The sequence below is a fragment of the Ixodes scapularis genome, unplaced genomic scaffold (assembly GCF_016920785.2).
Source record: "Ixodes scapularis isolate PalLabHiFi unplaced genomic scaffold, ASM1692078v2 PGA_scaffold9__187_contigs__length_104089568, whole genome shotgun sequence".
NCBI lineage: Eukaryota > Metazoa > Arthropoda > Arachnida > Ixodida > Ixodidae > Ixodes > Ixodes scapularis.
In genome coordinates, this window is record NW_024609884.1 from 70123318 (window position 1) to 70139972 (window position 16655).

The 16655-nt window shown below is 48.8% G+C and overlaps 2 protein-coding genes across 2 annotated transcripts; one reads left to right on the plus strand and one right to left on the minus strand.

The window, feature by feature from the left end:
- The first annotated feature begins 11191 nt into the window (after window positions 1-11191).
- On the plus strand, window positions 11192-13150 carry LOC8031472 (synaptic vesicular amine transporter). Its single transcript, XM_002405767.3, has 8 exons — window positions 11192-11297; window positions 11410-11784; window positions 11850-12116; window positions 12179-12507; window positions 12565-12748; window positions 12806-12851; window positions 12909-12996; window positions 13070-13150. The coding sequence occupies exons 1-8, from the start codon at window positions 11192-11194 to the stop codon at window positions 13148-13150; spliced, it is 1476 nt and encodes a 491-aa protein (XP_002405811.3).
- A 39-nt stretch (window positions 13151-13189) lies between these two features.
- Window positions 13190-15675, minus strand: LOC8031471 (unextended protein). Its single transcript, XM_002405768.4, has 3 exons — window positions 15305-15675; window positions 13880-15246; window positions 13190-13818 (listed from the first exon to the last, which is right to left on the minus strand). The coding sequence occupies exons 1-3, from the start codon at window positions 15673-15675 to the stop codon at window positions 13190-13192; spliced, it is 2367 nt and encodes a 788-aa protein (XP_002405812.4).
- Window positions 15676-16655: the final 980 nt, after the last annotated feature.

Consider the following 16655-nt stretch of genomic DNA (forward strand, 5'->3'; position numbering starts at 1 on the left):
ATATATATATATATATATATATATATATATATATATATATATATATATATATATATTACATTATTACATTTTCCCGCACTCTAAAAAACGTGTGTGCGTCTACTTTCACGCGTAGCACTCGGAGAGCCAATCACCTCAACTTACGGAGGCAGCTTAGCGAATGACGATGCCGAAACATATGTTTAGACCAAAAAACGTAGTCCGAGTCAAACTTGTGCACGTTACACTCTAAGAAATGCCTTCGCGTCTACTTACCCGAAAAATACTCGAAGGGTCAATCTCTCCAATCTACGAATACACCTCATCGAATGTTGAAGCGGAACATCTGTTTAGACCTCGAAATTAAGTCTGCGCTGTGGCATTACGCAATGCAAGCAGGACGCTTAGCATTGCGTAATGCCACAGCGCAGACTTCATTTTTAGGTTTAAACGGATGTTCCGCCTCATCCTTCGCTGAGCTGATTTCATAGATCGCAGAGATTGGCTCTTCGAGTGTTTTGCGGGTAAGGAGACAAGCGGGCATTTCTAAGAGTGTACTGAAAAATAGTAAGGAATTACATTTACAATTACTCGAGGGTAAATTGTAATTTATTACAATTACAATTACTCTGCCATAAAAGTAAGCGACCGTTACCCCAAAAAGTAATCCGTTACTTTCGTGGCGTTACTTTCAACATTATTGCCCTCAAGGAAGAAACGAAGGGAAGAGGGTTATTCAAGTTCTTATTGTTGCAACCTGTTCCATTTAATGACCTTGAGTATTTTAAGCAAGAGCTTGCTCTCGAAAGGCTCGTCTGACATTTTGCGTTATTTCTTACTATATATGTCGACTGTTACGCTGAACACCCATTGAACTGAAGCACTGTATGGGAGCGCCATATTGTGCGTCACGAATGCTTTATGCTCTGCATTGAGATTTGTTTGCGAAGCGATGGAAGTACTATTTACCTCGAAGATAGAGCAAAGCTTCATCGTTGCAGCCCTTGGTTGATATTTCAGAATTTTAGTAGATCGTTCCGATACTTCCGATATCCCCATAACGATATGATGAATGCGCAAAGGCGGCGGCGGAGTATCGGGTATCGTTATCGGACTCATCGGGACGATCTACTAAAATTCTCCATTGTCGAAATCGCGAAGCTGTAGAAGTCATCATACATTTAGGATCTAGCCAAAACTAAAATAATAATGTCAATCTTACTATACCGGTATGTATTGCCAGATAATAGCAAAGCATATAGTTGTAACAGTAAGCTGATAATTCAATAATAAATAAGGTTTGGCTCGATATTCTTCCTTTGGTTCTGAACAGGTCGAGCCTCGGTTGAGACGTTGGTGAATAAAAAAAAAAGGTTTCCAATAAATAAATATAAGTAATAAAAAAAGGACACTCATAACAACAATTAATTAGGACGGCGGTTAAAACAACGAAATGTAAACGCACGTTTGCCCTGTGTACCTTTCTTAGTGCTGTTCAAAAACGCACGGAGCACGAACCGACTGCAGTTTACTCAGGTGTTCTCCAAATAGACGTCCGCTGATGCCACAGGCAGCGAAGGGCAGAGTACTAAGCCGCGCTATGGCCCCACTCATGAGTTTCACTCTCTCATCAAGCCAGAATATCAAGTCTACGTCAGCCACCATTATGTTTTATTTGTAAAATATCTGCTTGAGATAAGATGCTTCCTGCTGGGGTCAGTACAGGAAGAAGAAGAAAGGAAGACTATTACCATTTTTGAAGTGCTCGCAAAAAGCTGACTCACAAAAAGGGTGACTGAGATGCAGATAACCTGGCTGGAATTCACAAATAAAGTGGGCCAACCCTAGAAGTTGGACTACAAAAAAGAAAGTAGCTTCTAAAACAGGGTCAAATAAGGTGAAAGAAACAGAAAAAAATGCATCCTGTTTCCTAAAAGAAGATGATAAGTACAGCAACGAACGAGCATGCATGCTTGTGGCAATAATACCTTCACATATTATGACATCTCTTTTAGTGGATTTTAGGGTAGACGGAGCGTTGTCTCGTGTTGTGACGTTATGAAAATGGTCGTAGTCTATAACCGAGAAGGATATTGGTAATTCTTGTTTGTGCACTTACCGCCTCGAGCTTCCCGAAGAGGCATACAAATCCTCTCCCCGCCTTCGATCGCAAAGAAAAAAACGAAGGGACTAAAAAAAGCTAACATAACTTGACCCCTCCTCCCCCCTTTCTTTTTTCTTTTAGTGGAAATGTTCATTTGGATTTTTTGACATTGTTGTTAGGGTCTAGAAAAATAGATTCAAGGGCTTAGTGTTGCAGAAAAAAAAAAAAAAAAGGTTTTGCGGAACTAAGAGTGCCAAGCCTCCCTCTACGCTGGTCAATTCGCGTGACAGTGTCACTGCGCTCGACATCAACCCCCCCCCCCCCCCCCAAAAAAAAAAAAAAAAAAATAATAATAATTCTTTAGAAAGGTAGGCGGGCCGGGCGGGCAGTGTTGTACACGTTCCTCAAAAAAAGTAACGAAAGCTCGTTCCTCGTTCCTTCTGATTTTTGGAACGCGTTCCCGTTACAAGTTCCATCCGTGAGAAAGGAACTCGTTCCCGTTACAGTTTAAAAAATGGAACGTATCGTTACATATACGTTACTTTTGTATTTTTTGCTAATTACCATATTTAGTTAAATCAAGCAGAGCTTTCTTATTTTTTTATCTATCCCGTTAATAGTCAACATACGAGTTTGTATGTCGTGATGGAAGGGCACCCGGAGAAGAAAACACGCGGAAGCAGGGTTTCATTTCTTGATATATTCATGGTAAAAATCTCGGTAACCGGACAAAAGCTAACCGGACAAAAGCTCACCGGACAGAAGCTCACCGGACAAAAGCTCACCCGTTTTTTGACAGACCCGGACAAAAGCTCACCCATTTTTTGACAGATCCGGGCAAAAGCTCACCTCGATTTCCTTTTTTTTTTTTCCTACCCGGGCAAAACACGGGCTGAAATAAAGTGCGGACGCAATGGACATTGGACCATTTTAAGAAGAACTTGTACCTCATCCACCATTGAGTTGCGAATTTTTTAAAAATACTTCGAAAGAACGGGAGTTCGGCCTTTTGTAAAAGTACAAGACAGATGACCAATTTACAAAAAGTTGTGCGGGATTTTAGATAGGCTCGGGTTCCTTCCACCACAGCTTGTTCTACAAGAACTAACCACCAGGGAAAAGTCTACCGGTGACATCGCTACCTGCTGGACTATTTTGATTGCTCGTATTTCAACGGCCGCTTCCGTTATGCTTCTGTTCCATCTGCGGCGGCACCCAGAGCGAATTCTTCCCTTCGCCTGACTCTGCGCCGACAGCGACCGGAGTTTCCCCCGGTACGGTGGAATATGTACGACACGACTCTTCAAGATAAAGACCGGATGAGCAACACCTGCGAAAGATAGAGTACCGGGTTCCAGAAGCTCGTCGGCCACGCCCATCCAAGCGTCTTGAGGCTGATTGAATGCCCACAGCAAAATCAAGCGCTCGTTGCCACGGCATTGACAAAAGCCCGGAGAGGTGAGCCCACCGTAAAGCGGGTGCGAAAAATTACTCTGCACCTGCAGAATCGTCTTAGAGATATTTGCGAGGGCTTGCATGCACATCGAGATCTACCGAGACTGCTGGAGCTAGTGGGGGACTGCATTCGCTTCTAACCAATCGATAAATAAACTTGTTTCTACTAAAATCAACAAACCATGCGCCTGTCAGATTTAATTTATCGTTGCCTTTTTGTGTCGCACGCATGCACCTAAGTTGTCCGCACTGGTGGTAAGACCAACATAAAATTTTCTCGTGGTGAGCTTTTGTCCGGGTCTGTGAAAATATGGGTGAGCTTTTGTCCGGGTCTGTGGAAAAATGGGTGAGCTTTTGTCCGGTGAGCTTTTGTCCGGTGAGCTTCTGTCCGGTGAGCTCTTGTCCGGTGAGCTTTTGTCCGGGATTCAAAAATCTCAGCTATTAACCATGTCCATGCTTGTAACGCACAATTCAGACGAGCCAAGTGTACTTTTACCCAAGATAGCACGAGCGTTTTACAACAACCTCGCTCGTTTCAATTTAACAGACTCCCGTGTTAGAACTTAACAACAGTTGCTTCTCAATGTCGCTGTTCGCGAGACGAGCAAGTAAAGGAGAAGGTAGGGCTTTTGGAAAGTCACTCTTGAAAGCTACCAATACCTCGTTGTGAAGGTTGGATTTGCTGTTCAGTTCTAAGTTGGGGGACAAGCGAAGGAATAAAGGTTATTTTTTGTGTATCTTGTAAGTGACCAATGTTCGGGATACAAGGGTGAGTCCGATATCTGGCAATCTGTGATCTTGTGGTAAATGTAGGTCTCGCTATTGAAGTTCAGAAATGGCTGTAGTCAGAATACAATTTTTGGGTGTGTAAAGATTCGTGGAACAAAAGAAGGTAACCAAGTTGAAAACAACCCTCCTTCTTTGTCTTTTCCTACTACTAAAAGTTTTTCTTTTTGTACCGCAGTTTCGGGCACTCAAAAAAGAATCAATGCCCACCAGCTCTCCTGCACCCTTAAGTGTTAGCAAGCGAGGACCACACAAAATAATTCATAAGCTTAGTGACCAAAACGTTAACGAGATCCTGCACTTCGTAAAGATATTGTTTTTGTATCTTCATACTTTCTCTGTTAGAAATAAAATAAAAATGACCCCACTGGACGAAAAAAAGGAACGCCGTTACTCTTTCCGTTCCAGTAAAAATGTAACGCGTTCCCGTTCCAGTTCCAGCGATGCAAAATGGAACGGCGGCGTTCCTTCGTTCCTCCTAAAAGGAACGCGTTCCAGGAACGCCGTTCCTTGGAACGCCGTTCCGTACAACACTGCGGGGGGGGGGGGGGTTGGTCCAGAAAAAAAATGTAACGGATTACAAGGAATCCGTTACGTAAAATATGTAAGGGAATTACTTTAAAACTACTCTAGAAAATATGAAATTAATCTGTTACTAAATTACCGATAAATGCAAGGGTTTACAAGTAATTTCGTTACTTGTAACGGATTACGTACAAGTCTGGTCTGAGTTGTGACATTAAGCAATGTATGCGTGACGTTTTGCATTGCTTAATGTCACAACTCAGACTGCGTTTTTTGGTCTAAACGTATGTTTCGGCATCGTCATTCGCTGAGCTGCCTCCGTAAGTTGCGGTGATTGGCTCTCCGTGTGTTGTGTGGGAAAGTAGACGCACGGGTTTTTTTTAGAGTGTACTCTGCTTCATGTCTTTTTAGTGTAGTAATGATGTTTTAACATACCGCATACGTTTGACAACGTGGTTTGTGCTGATGACACTTCTGTATTTTTTCCAGAGCTGGTATTAATACGCTTGAAATACCGGCGAACAGGTGGATATACCGCATAGTGCACGGCTGGCATGTAATTATTTAGAATTAAACACAGAATATGATGTTTACATAAAATAATGAAAATATTAATTGAGCACAAAGTTACGCTTTAGATACTGGGTCCGGACATTTCGTCGAACGCCGTTTCATCGAACGCCGTTTCATCGAAGCCGTTTCATCGAACACCGTTTCATCGAACGCCGTTTCATCGAACGCCGTTTCATCGAAGCCGTTTCATCGAACGCCTTTGCATCGAAAGCTGTTACAGCCTGCAATATTTTTGCAATTTATTTTGATTTTTATACACAACGTCATCTAATTCTCCTTTTTTTTTAAATCACAGTATGCTGTGACGAGATAAGTTCCATTGTGAACATGTCCTGCTTTGAGAAGAAAGCCTCCATGAAACAATGACCCCTCTCCATGTCACATAAAACAATTAAAAATTAGACAAGAAAAAAAAAAACAGAAAGCACGATGTGCTTTCTGGGAAGCGTTGACAGCGCGTACCTGTAACCTTGGGTTATGTGAGGATCCGAAAGGGTTCTGTCTTCTTGGGTGACAGAGTACGCCCAGGGCTTTACTATTATCTGGTGCGGGTTGGCCTTCCTAAGAAAGCGTCCTGAAGATGATTCATAGGAAAAAGGGTCGGTAATAAAGTTGACAGTGAAGGGGAGGTGGTTCCAGTCCAGGTGTAGCCCGAAACCATGTTGGCTGACACTTTGTGCAGCTTTTGACTCTGTAGAGTTTGAAAACTAAAAAAAAAGCAGAAACGTTCAATCTGAGCATAAAGCTGATAATCAGAGTATCATTATGTTTTATTTCGTGTGCTCTCCTGGCAGAGTATCGTTTTATTATAAGTGTGCTGCCCTGGCAGTTAAATTCTTTTCGTGAATAAACTTTCAACTAAGCGTAAGTGTGCAAATGAGCTGGTGTGAATGGCACATTACCAAAATCCCCGGACAGCCGGTAAAAAAAAAAAAAAAAAAAGACACAGACATTCAAAAGTGTTTTAAGTGCCGGTCCTTTACCTCCAGTGTCATGTTTTCTGACAGGTACATGAGTAAAACTTTTCAGTAAGTCGCATACCCATTTGTTTTTATACCAATGGTTTTTATTTCTAGTAATTTGGCTCCACCCTAAAGACAGTTTCACAAGTGACAACCTTAGTCTTAACAAATGTAAGGTAAAACATCTATAAAGCACTGTTATGCCCCAAAACTCGATACAGAGAAATTCGATGAAACGGCCCTTAGCGATTCGATGAAACGGCGTTCGATGAAATGGCGTTCGATGAAATGTCCATTCATTCGATGAAACGGCGTTCGATGAAATGTCCGCTACCCTTTAGATACAATTATATCGATTGTGCACAAGTCCAAAGTTATCTGGTCTGTACTTTAAAATATCCAACGTGGTATAATAATAATATTAATAATAATAATGGTAATGATAATAACATTATTATTAATACTAATATTATTATGAATAATAAGACTATCAGAGGATATTGTTCATCAAAATGTCTGTCCATCCAAATCTCAAGTTGTTTGCTGCCGTACACAAGCTAACGTCGACAGATGAATGCATGAAGAAGTACCGTATTTACTCGAGTAATAGCCGCACTCTTCATGAAGAAAACCTGAGTGTTCGCTTTCCCGCGGAGCACGCAGATTTCCAATCACCGCGATCGACAGCATGATTCCAGCGGTTTACAGGACAGAGATAACGTTTTCATGCGAAGATACCATCTGTAAAGATTGCATTTGTTTGGAGAATCGTGTTCTCGATCTGGTTATTCGCCATGGTTTTTATGCGCAACGCAATGATCGGCTGTATATTTGTCCTGTGGAAAAGCAGACGCAAAGGCCTTGTTCATTAATAGTGCGGCTATTACTCGAGTAAATACGGTACGTACTAAGGACAAGGACATCAAAGGCCGCGAGACCTCTCTCGCTATTCGTATGTTGGTGAAACGTTTTCACCAAACTATTGCCCGATTGAACTCTCCAGCGGGTCTAAAAACTCCCATTGGTTGATACACACATGCTGTAGCGTCAGGTCTAATCAGCGGCCGACAACGCTCTCGCCTTGAACAAAGTCGGACCCCTATAGGGCCGGTTTGCCGTTCAATGCGGGTATCTTTCCCGACGATTAAATCACCCGCATGAGGAATTTTGAAGTCACGTGACCGGCTCTATGTGGACGAGAAACGTTATGTTGCAGCCGAATGGCTGCCGCAAGTCCGTCCTCGCTTCGAATATTAAAGTTCGATTTTGCGCACAGAAAAATGGTGAAAAGGCTTGAAATGCGAGTGAAATAAACCACATTCGTGCATTTCAAAAGCGGCATGTGAAGTTATTTCTGGGGAAGGTCGTGTTAATCGATAATTAAAGAAAACAGCACGCAAGGCCTACGTCGGCTAAGCGGAATCGGCTGGAACGCTAGGTACTTTCTCCCCACGGAGCCGGTCACCTGACCTCGAAATTCCTCGTGTGGGAAGATACCCCTCTTGGCTAGCAAACCGGCCCTGGTGCGTCTTCGTCCTACCTCGCATCCCTTCGGAAGCCGCGTCAGCATCATCATTATTGAAACCGCCGCATATATATTTCGTTTCACCCTATGTGCGAGCGAAGGCAAAGCTGGAAGCGCGAGCACGAAAGCTCCGTGCGTTCAGGCTTTGGTCGAGCGCGCGAGCTGGGGAGAAACGCAAAAAGCGCTGGTCTCGCGCTTTTAGCTTTGGCTTCGCTCGCAGATAAGGTGAAACAAAGCATAGCATACTTCGGTATCTATTCAATGACAGTAATAGAATTGCTGTAAATTAGTAACTTGTGCAAGTAGTTTGTAATTGTATTTTATTGTTTTAACTAGATGTAATCGCAGTTGTAATTTCATTACTTTTACCTGCATTTATTGGAAAACTTAAATTACAATTACAACTTCTTTTGGGGATTTTGTGATGCTGGAGCTTCCTATTATAGAGCATTGGCAGGCGAAAATACGCTGATTGTCTGCCTCATTGACCTTCTGCCGTCAACTCGCCAGGCCAGCGACATTGAACGCCGGCTGGGCAACTGTCAAACCACAGCAGTCGCAGAGGGACACAGAAGATGCCCGATAAAAAGCGAGAGTGTCTTCTATTGTCAAGGTGGAAAATCAAAATGATGAGATTGTGATGTGTTCATTAAGTATCTTACACAATGAGTATCGTTCATTTTCAGAATAATTAGAGTTTCTGCCTCCGTTAGATTCCTTTCACAAGGATAGGTCACAGTTACCTTGAAGTTGAGCTGCAATGATAAACCCGACTGAATTGTATCATATTCAGAACGCAGGTTCCTATATATCATATCGGTAATAAAGAGAAAAACAATGTCCCACGATGTGACGAATGCAAAATTCCGTAAACGGAATATTCAATGGCCATACAACACTCTGAGGAATGGCTGCGCGTCTGCTTACACGCTAACCAATCGAAACGCCAATCTCTGCGATCTACGAAATCAGCTCAGCGAATGACGGGGTATCGGTGGCGGAGTGGGCTAGCGCACACCAGCTCGGAGCACGTGGAGCGAACGCTCGTGCTGCAGAACCCAGAGATCCTGGGTGCAATCCCCACCCCTGTCCGTTTCGATCTGGATGAGCATCGTATCGGCGTGCGGTCGTGTATCACTACTGCGTGGTGCACGTTAAAGACCCCAGGCTAGCAGTCGTACTGCATTGGCTAAATTTCTCATCTACAGCGAGTGACTCGTCGCATCTTTGAAATGGCTGACCAACTCACATATACACGCTGTCTAAATATCCCCACAACCCCCAATACTCAGTGAATGATGAAGCGAAACATCTGTTTAGACCTCAAAATTAAGTCTGTGCTGTGGCATTACGCAATGCAAGCATGCCGCTTTGCATTGCGTAATGCCACAGCGCAGACATCATTTTTAGGCCTAAACAGATATTCCTCCTCATCATTCGCTGAGCTGATTTCGTAGATAGCAGAGATCGTCTCTCTGAGTGTTTTGCGGGTAAGTAGACGCGCAGGAATTTCTTAGAGTGAAGGAGTCCACCAATACATTTCAATCGGACAAACTGCTTTCACATCAACATTATTGAAGTCGGGTACTGGAAGTAAACTAATAGTAAAGTAATTGCATTCCTTTCTGAAAGTAATGCATATTTGTACGAATTATTTTTGTGAACTCGTAATCCTAATTGTAATTAAATATTTTCGGAGCAAAATGGCATAAGAGAAATTAAATTACATTTGGAAAGGAAATTACTTAAGTTTGACGTCTACCCACTGCAGGGCCAAGCTCCGAATCACAGTACGGCTTGATATCAGACGACAAGGATTGAAGTCCTGTCAGCGGCCGTCCTACTCTTGGCCGATGGTTATAGGCTGCACGAGCCTGAGATTCAGTTGGAACCTCGGATGGTAGTGTAGCTTCCCGAACCGCGAGGCCCTCGTCTAGGTGCTGAGCCTTCGCAACATCCCGCTCCCCTTGGCCACCCGGGTTCGCCGAAACCGCGTCCGGACCACGGACCGGAGAGTTGCCCGAAATTATGCTGCGGGTTCGCGCCTGTTGGGACCGTTACTGCATGCCCTCGACAACGCACATGTGCAGCTACATTGCCCGGGCTTCCGTCTGGCTGTCCACGTACTTGACTTCCTACATTCCCCAGCGAACTTCGAGTCGGTCAGTGCCTTCAGAATTGTTTGGAGGAGGAAGGGGGGGGGGGGGGGGGGGGGAGGCAGGTGAGGTGGAGGATGGGGATTCTTTACTATTTTTTTCAGTTACTTACTCTTAGTCAGATACAAGTATAAAATGCACCAGAAACTCCACTAGCGTATACTTAACATAAAATATAAATGTCTGAAATGGAGGGGGGGGGGGGGGGGGGGGGGCGGAGGTCGCAACGGACTTATTGTCGGTCCATCTACACCCTTGATATCTGCTTTGCACAAGCTCCACGCTATCGGACGTGCTTCTGTGGGCCGCATGAGGGACTCTCCGGCAGCAACCCGCAACGGCGCTGCTGGACGCTGAAGTTTGTCAGCTGTATGACGCCCTGTCGTCGAGCCTCGAAAAAGCTCGACGCCACGGCTCGTGAGAGGTTTCTGCGCTCGCGACCAAAGCTTGCTCTTGCTGATTCCAAAGGCGGCACCGGCATGGTTTAGCGGGCGCCAACCTCTGCGCTCGCTCCCTTGAGCGGGCGCAGAAGTAGGGGACCGCTTCATTTCCGCCGCGCCTCTCGATCGCGCTGTTCTCGCTCGACTCGTGGGGTCTGTCTCTCGCGAAGCTCCACTTGGCCCGCAGCTGCTACATTGCTTCGTGCGCGTGGTGCTGGACGGGGTCGGCTTCCTGGCCGGCCACGCTGCGGCCCCCGGGTCGACTGCAGCGCTTGCCAGGGGCGACTGTCCTCGAAGACGCGGAACAGGGGCCTGCCAGGGAACCCTGAGCAGCCCCCGAGGGGCATAGGTGGGGGCCCGGCGGCCGCGCTCGCGTCCAGGCGGCGCTGTTCGGGGTCCTGTGGCGGGCCTGTGGGGTTCGGCAGTCTCCGGCTGCGCTTTGCGCGGCTGGCTAATGAGGCGGCAAGTAATAAAGGGCCCCACGGAGGCGCGCACTGTTCGATTGGAGGGGGCCGCGCCGGGCGCCGGCAGATGTCGCGTGCGTCGCCTGGGGCCGGCGCGGGGCCCGGGGGCCCGCGGGGCTCAGTCGACACGGCGACAGCGTCCCCGGGGGCTGCTGGTGAGCGCGCCCAACACCTGTTGCGCGCACCTGTTGCAGTCATGGCGTCCGCAGGTGATCGATCGGCATGCACTTGCTGGAGCTGATCCGCGGCTGCCGGGACTCTCGGCGGCTGGTGCTCCTTATCGTGGCCGTGGCGCTGCTGCTAGACAACATGCTGCTCACCACCGTCGGTAAACGCCCCTATCGATTCTTCATCTTGACGGGGCAGCCGATCGATCGGCCGCCATGCGCGGGGCCCGGGGGGCCGGCCCCGCACGCCCACTCGTCTCGCTCCTCCCGCAGTGCCCATCATTCCAAACTTCCTTTACGAGCTGAACAAGGAGTCTGAAAATGCCAGCGCCGCGCCGACGAGCGGCCCCGCGCTGTTGCTGGGCACGACGACCGACCCCGGCGACTGGGAGCTGCCCGGTCGGACCCTGGTACCCCCGGGTAGCAGTTCACCGGAACCAGAGCCCAGCCCCAGCACACTCAGTCCCCAAGACAAGCAGACGCGTCACGAGCTGCTCAACAACGAAAACGTCGAGGTGGGCGTCATGTTCGCCTCCAAACCTGTTGTGCAGGCGCTCGTCAACCCGGTGGTGGGTCCGCTCACGAACCGCATCGGCTACACGGTGCCCATGTTCGCTGGCTTCGTCATCATGTTCGTCTCGACACTGGGTGAGTGAGCCCCGCACGGCGCGCGCCGGGCCACGCGTTGCATAGCCCGCCACCTCCGCACGCAGTGTTCGCCGCGGGCAGCAGCTATGGCACGCTGTTCCTGGCGCGCACGATGCAAGGTGTGGGCTCCGCGTGCACTAGCGTCGCCGGCATGGGCATGCTGGCCGAGAAGTACCCGGACGACCGGGAACGCGGCAATGCTATGGCCATCGCCATGGGCGGTCTGGCTTTAGGCGTCATGATTGGGCCACCCTTCGGCGGCGCGATGTACGAATTCGTCAGCAAGAGCGCTCCTTTCCTGGTGCTTGCCGCCGTGACCCTGCTCGACGGCCGTGAGTAAACTGCCCGTTGGCCCCTGGGGCCCACCGCCACAGCCCCTCGGGGCACGTTCTAGTCTTGCAGCTGGTGGTGCTGCAGCCCAAAGTGCGCCGGGACATCGTACAGGGGGCTTCGCTCAAGTCCCTGGCCCAAGACCCTTATATCCTGGCAGCGGCCGGCGCCATCACGTTCGCCAACATGGGCATTGCCGTGCTAGAGCCTTCGCTGCCGCTCTGGCTAATGGACACCATGGAGGCTCCGCGGTGGCAACAGGGGGCCGTTTTCTTGCCTGCAAGCATCTCCTACCTCGTGGGTACCAACCTGTTCGGCCCGATGGGCCACCGCTTGGGCCGCTGGCTCTCCTCCATGATGGGACTCTTTATCATCGGCATCTGCCTCGTCTGCGTGAGTAGCCCACGCCGCGCGGGCCTCGCACAAACCTGACATGGCGCTCCGACGCAGATTCCTATGGCCAAGAATGTGAACGACCTGATCGCACCCAACGCTGGCATCGGATTCGCTATCGGTATGGTAGACTCGTCCATGATGCCCATGCTGGGCTACTTAGTCGACATCCGGCACTCGTCTGTATATGGCAGTGTATACGCCATCGGAGACACAGCCTTTTGCATCGGCTTTGTCCTGGGTAAGCACTGACTCACGGAGTCGCGCGCGGAACACTCAATCCTGCCCTTCCTCGCAGGACCTATTATAAGTAGCAGCGTTGTCAAGACCATGGGCTTTCGAGCGTAAGTGAACCACCGCGCCTGTCACCAGCCTATCGAACAACATGTTCTTGTCTGCAGGCTGCTCTACATGACGGCGGCTGTGTGCTTCATCTACTCGCCCCTCATGTTCTTCTTGAGGAATCCGCCCGGTCGCCAAGAGAACCAGGTGAGTGAATTGGACATAGCACGTGGGTGTGGGGCTATCAAGGTCGAACCTGCATGATTGCTTGGCTTTTCAGGCGCTGCTGCTGCGCAGCGCCTCTTCGGACATCCGCTACACGAGCTACGCCAACGAAGACGACTCCCCAGAACATCGTTGAACCGTTGATGCATATTCATTTAATAAACTCTTAAGATTCTCAGGCAGTTGCCGGCTCAGACCAAGAAACGTTTCTGTGGTCGGTACCATCAGCCGTTGGAGACGGCGTTTGTTTTGGCGGCTCCTCAAACTGGCATATGGACTCTTGAAGCATGACGTCGGCAGGGTCGTCCGTCTTGCACATGCGCGAAGCTCGCAGAGCAGCCACATAGACACCATGGCCTACCTTCATATAAACCACATATGAGAGTGGCGTGATCGTGTAATCTGGGACAAAACTACCCCTGTCTGCTGTCAGCGCAGGTAATCCGTAGTAGGAGAAAGGCCCGGCCTCAAAAACGAGATTCTCTTTTCCTACCGTAACGCGCACGCGACCTTCAAGCACTACAGCAAAGTAATCGCACTGCTTCCCGGCATCGAAAAGGCTTTTGCCCGCTGATGGTTTGATAGTAAAGAATATGTTCTGTGCCATAAGTCGCCGCAGCACAATGGGTGTTACAAATTCGGCAGTGAAGGGCCGCACTGCTGTGCTCAGGAATTGGAATGTCGCAAAAGCCAACTGCGCCGACACTACGTTCTTCCCCTGCTGACCCCCACCGATCTTGAGGAAATCGCTGAAGTCTTGTAGCAACTGAGCATCCTTGCGTCGCTGCTTGCGACGATTGTCCACTGCAAATAAAAATAATATGCAGTCAGGCACAGAAAGCGTGTAAAATACAAAGCCACTCACTTAGCACATCTGTTTCGTCGATGATCTCTGACTGGATTATTTCTTCGATGACATCCTCCAGAGTCACTAGGCCCGTGATGTTGTAAACGGGGTCGCGATCTTCGCACTGGACCACGTGGCGTACAAATGCCATATGCGAATGGCCTTTCTTGAACTCACGGAGCAGAGAATCTAGGGTCTCATCCTCGAAGACGAAGCTCAGGGGGTGGTTGTAGAAGCGACATAGTGTCTTGAGAGGAATTGCGTCATCCGGATCAACAAAAGCCAGATCCTTGGTGTTGAGCAGCGATACAATGTTCTGCTTGCTACCTTCGAATACAGGAATTCTAGTATAGCCGCGCTTAACAATCTCACTCATTGTTTCAAAGTCCAAAACTGCACTATAAGGCACCATGTAGACGTCTTCGATACGCGTCATGACATCCGCGGCCGTCTTTTTAGTCAGCTCTAAGGCCCCAAAGATGATGTTGAGCTCCTCGTTCTCTAAATCTGCATAGTCCTTGGTGATACGCAGATATTCGGTCAGTTTTTCCCGGTCGAACACACTTCCGATTTCTTCGCCCAGGCATAGATCCAACACTTTGGAGATGGGCCAGGATAGTGGAAACGTCAGCACCATAAATAGCTTGGTGATTAAGATTGTGCGAGCACCTATGGCGAGCCCGTAGCGCGAACAGATGGCCTGAGGGATTATCTCTCCTAAGAGGACGATGCCTAGTGTGGACAGTACAATGGCGACAGGGCCCGAGCTCAGCATGGCGTCAAGCAGAATGGTGAAGCTACTGTTAACACACACGTTTCCAAGGACCAATGAGCAGAGCAAGTAATTGCCCCGGTGCCGCAGCGGCAAGATCTTGCGGGCGTATTCGCGCTCCTCGGGGGTACCGCAGGATTCGATCACCTTGAGCTCGGTCTTGTCAAGAGCCATGAGACCCAACGTGAGACCACTGAAGAGTCCAGACCAGACGAGAAGCACGCAAATGAGCACAACGTGCACCCAAACCGGGATCAGTTTGTCCTGGGCCTCAAGTGTGACCAGCGCGTCGCTGCCCTGGTGGATCCAGTGTCTCGCGCGGGACACGCACAGCCGATAACGTCCGGCAGACGTAAACCTTGTCCTTGCCTTGGCCGCCAGGCCCCCGTGCAGAGGCTCCAGATCCGAGACGGCCAACGACGGCTGCTGGCACCTGGTTCCCCGCGTCGCATGCTCTTTAGTCAAGGACACATTGGTGTGTTCGTAGAAATTTGTACCCAGTAGCACCAGCGTAAGTTCCTCGTTCGTGGGCACCAGCAGGACACCGTCTTCGGACACGCTAAAAGTGGCAGAACGCAGTCCAGACACCACAGCAGCCTCCGGGTCTCCTGCGCTGCGAAGCCGTTGCTCTAAGCACGTTCTTCAGCAACTGAGTTGGTGAGTTCACTTACGCGTTTAGGTTGACCGCGGAACCCTGGTGAATCCAGCTGTTGCCTTGACGCAAGCAGATGTACCAGCGACCCCGCCAGGGCAGAACCACGCTGGCGGAGCCATTGCTGTCGAGACCGGGCAGCGGCAGAACGTGGTGCTGCTCGCAGCTGCCGCCTCGGGGCGCCTCTCTGGACGTGACACCAACCTCACCGGGACCCTCAGGCAGACGCGAACCCAACAGCAACAGCGCGGTCTGCTGGCCGACGGACACGAGCTCGCTGCTGCTCCAGCGACCGTCCTGCCCCATGACCAGCACTCCATCGACGGTGGGAGCCACCGCAGCTGCAGCTACCACCCCCAGCACCAACAGCACAGCGCCAAACGGCACCATTGAGCCCAGGGGCTCATCTTGCCGCCATGAATGCCACCACTGATGACGCCCTCGCTGCTGCTGACTTGCCTGCCTTCCAGGCACGTGCTGCAACTTGCTGGAAGCTAGCGCTTGCTCTGCGGGACCCTGGGATCCTCCTGTCCTCGTCTTGGGGTCAACCGGCAAAGGCGATTCACCATCGAAACGATGTTCTAGCTGGACAGAAGGAGGGGGTGGCTCTTTAGGTAAAGAATTTGCTTGTTTGACCTGAGCATCGATGCTCACTGGCATTCTCGTCCCAGTGAGCATCGACGTTTCAGTGGCACCTCGGGCAAGCCTGATTTCGTTTGTCCGACGTAAAGTTCTGTGCGATCTCAACAGTGCCTGTTTCAGACATATTGCAACGGTCTTGCTCAAATGCAACAAATATTGATGCGAATGACCTTATAAACTCAGCACTGCGTTTTTATCTGCTGTAGAGGGCGTGTAAAACTGGTGATTCCATTTGTTCTTTACATATATTTTTGTGTATAGGTTGTCCCACTGAAAACTATAGTTACTTGCTCACGAAATTCAATACCCATAAAAAAGGGAGTCCTTTCTTTGTTTCCTTGCGAAATCCGAGAGCACATTGCCTTCAGTCAAGAGATTCGTCGAGCAGTCGTACGCGTCCAATTTCTGAAAATATTTTTTTTTTGTTCCGCATAAACCAAAAGTGAAATCCCTACTACATATAGGCACATGCTACAACCTGACATGTTGTTCAGTCGCAATTGATTACAAGCTCACTAAATCTAGCAGGCAAAATCCAGGATGCTGGTACTGCAGCTGTAGTCATTTGTCGTGAATATCATATTTACTTTAATCTCGAGCATGCTTAGGAAGCATCGTTTGTCACGGGAAGATTTCTGATTTGTACTTTTATTCATTTCTACTCGTGTAGACTACTGTTGTCATAGCCATTGTACACTTTTTCAATCAGATTTGTCCTTCCTCTTGAA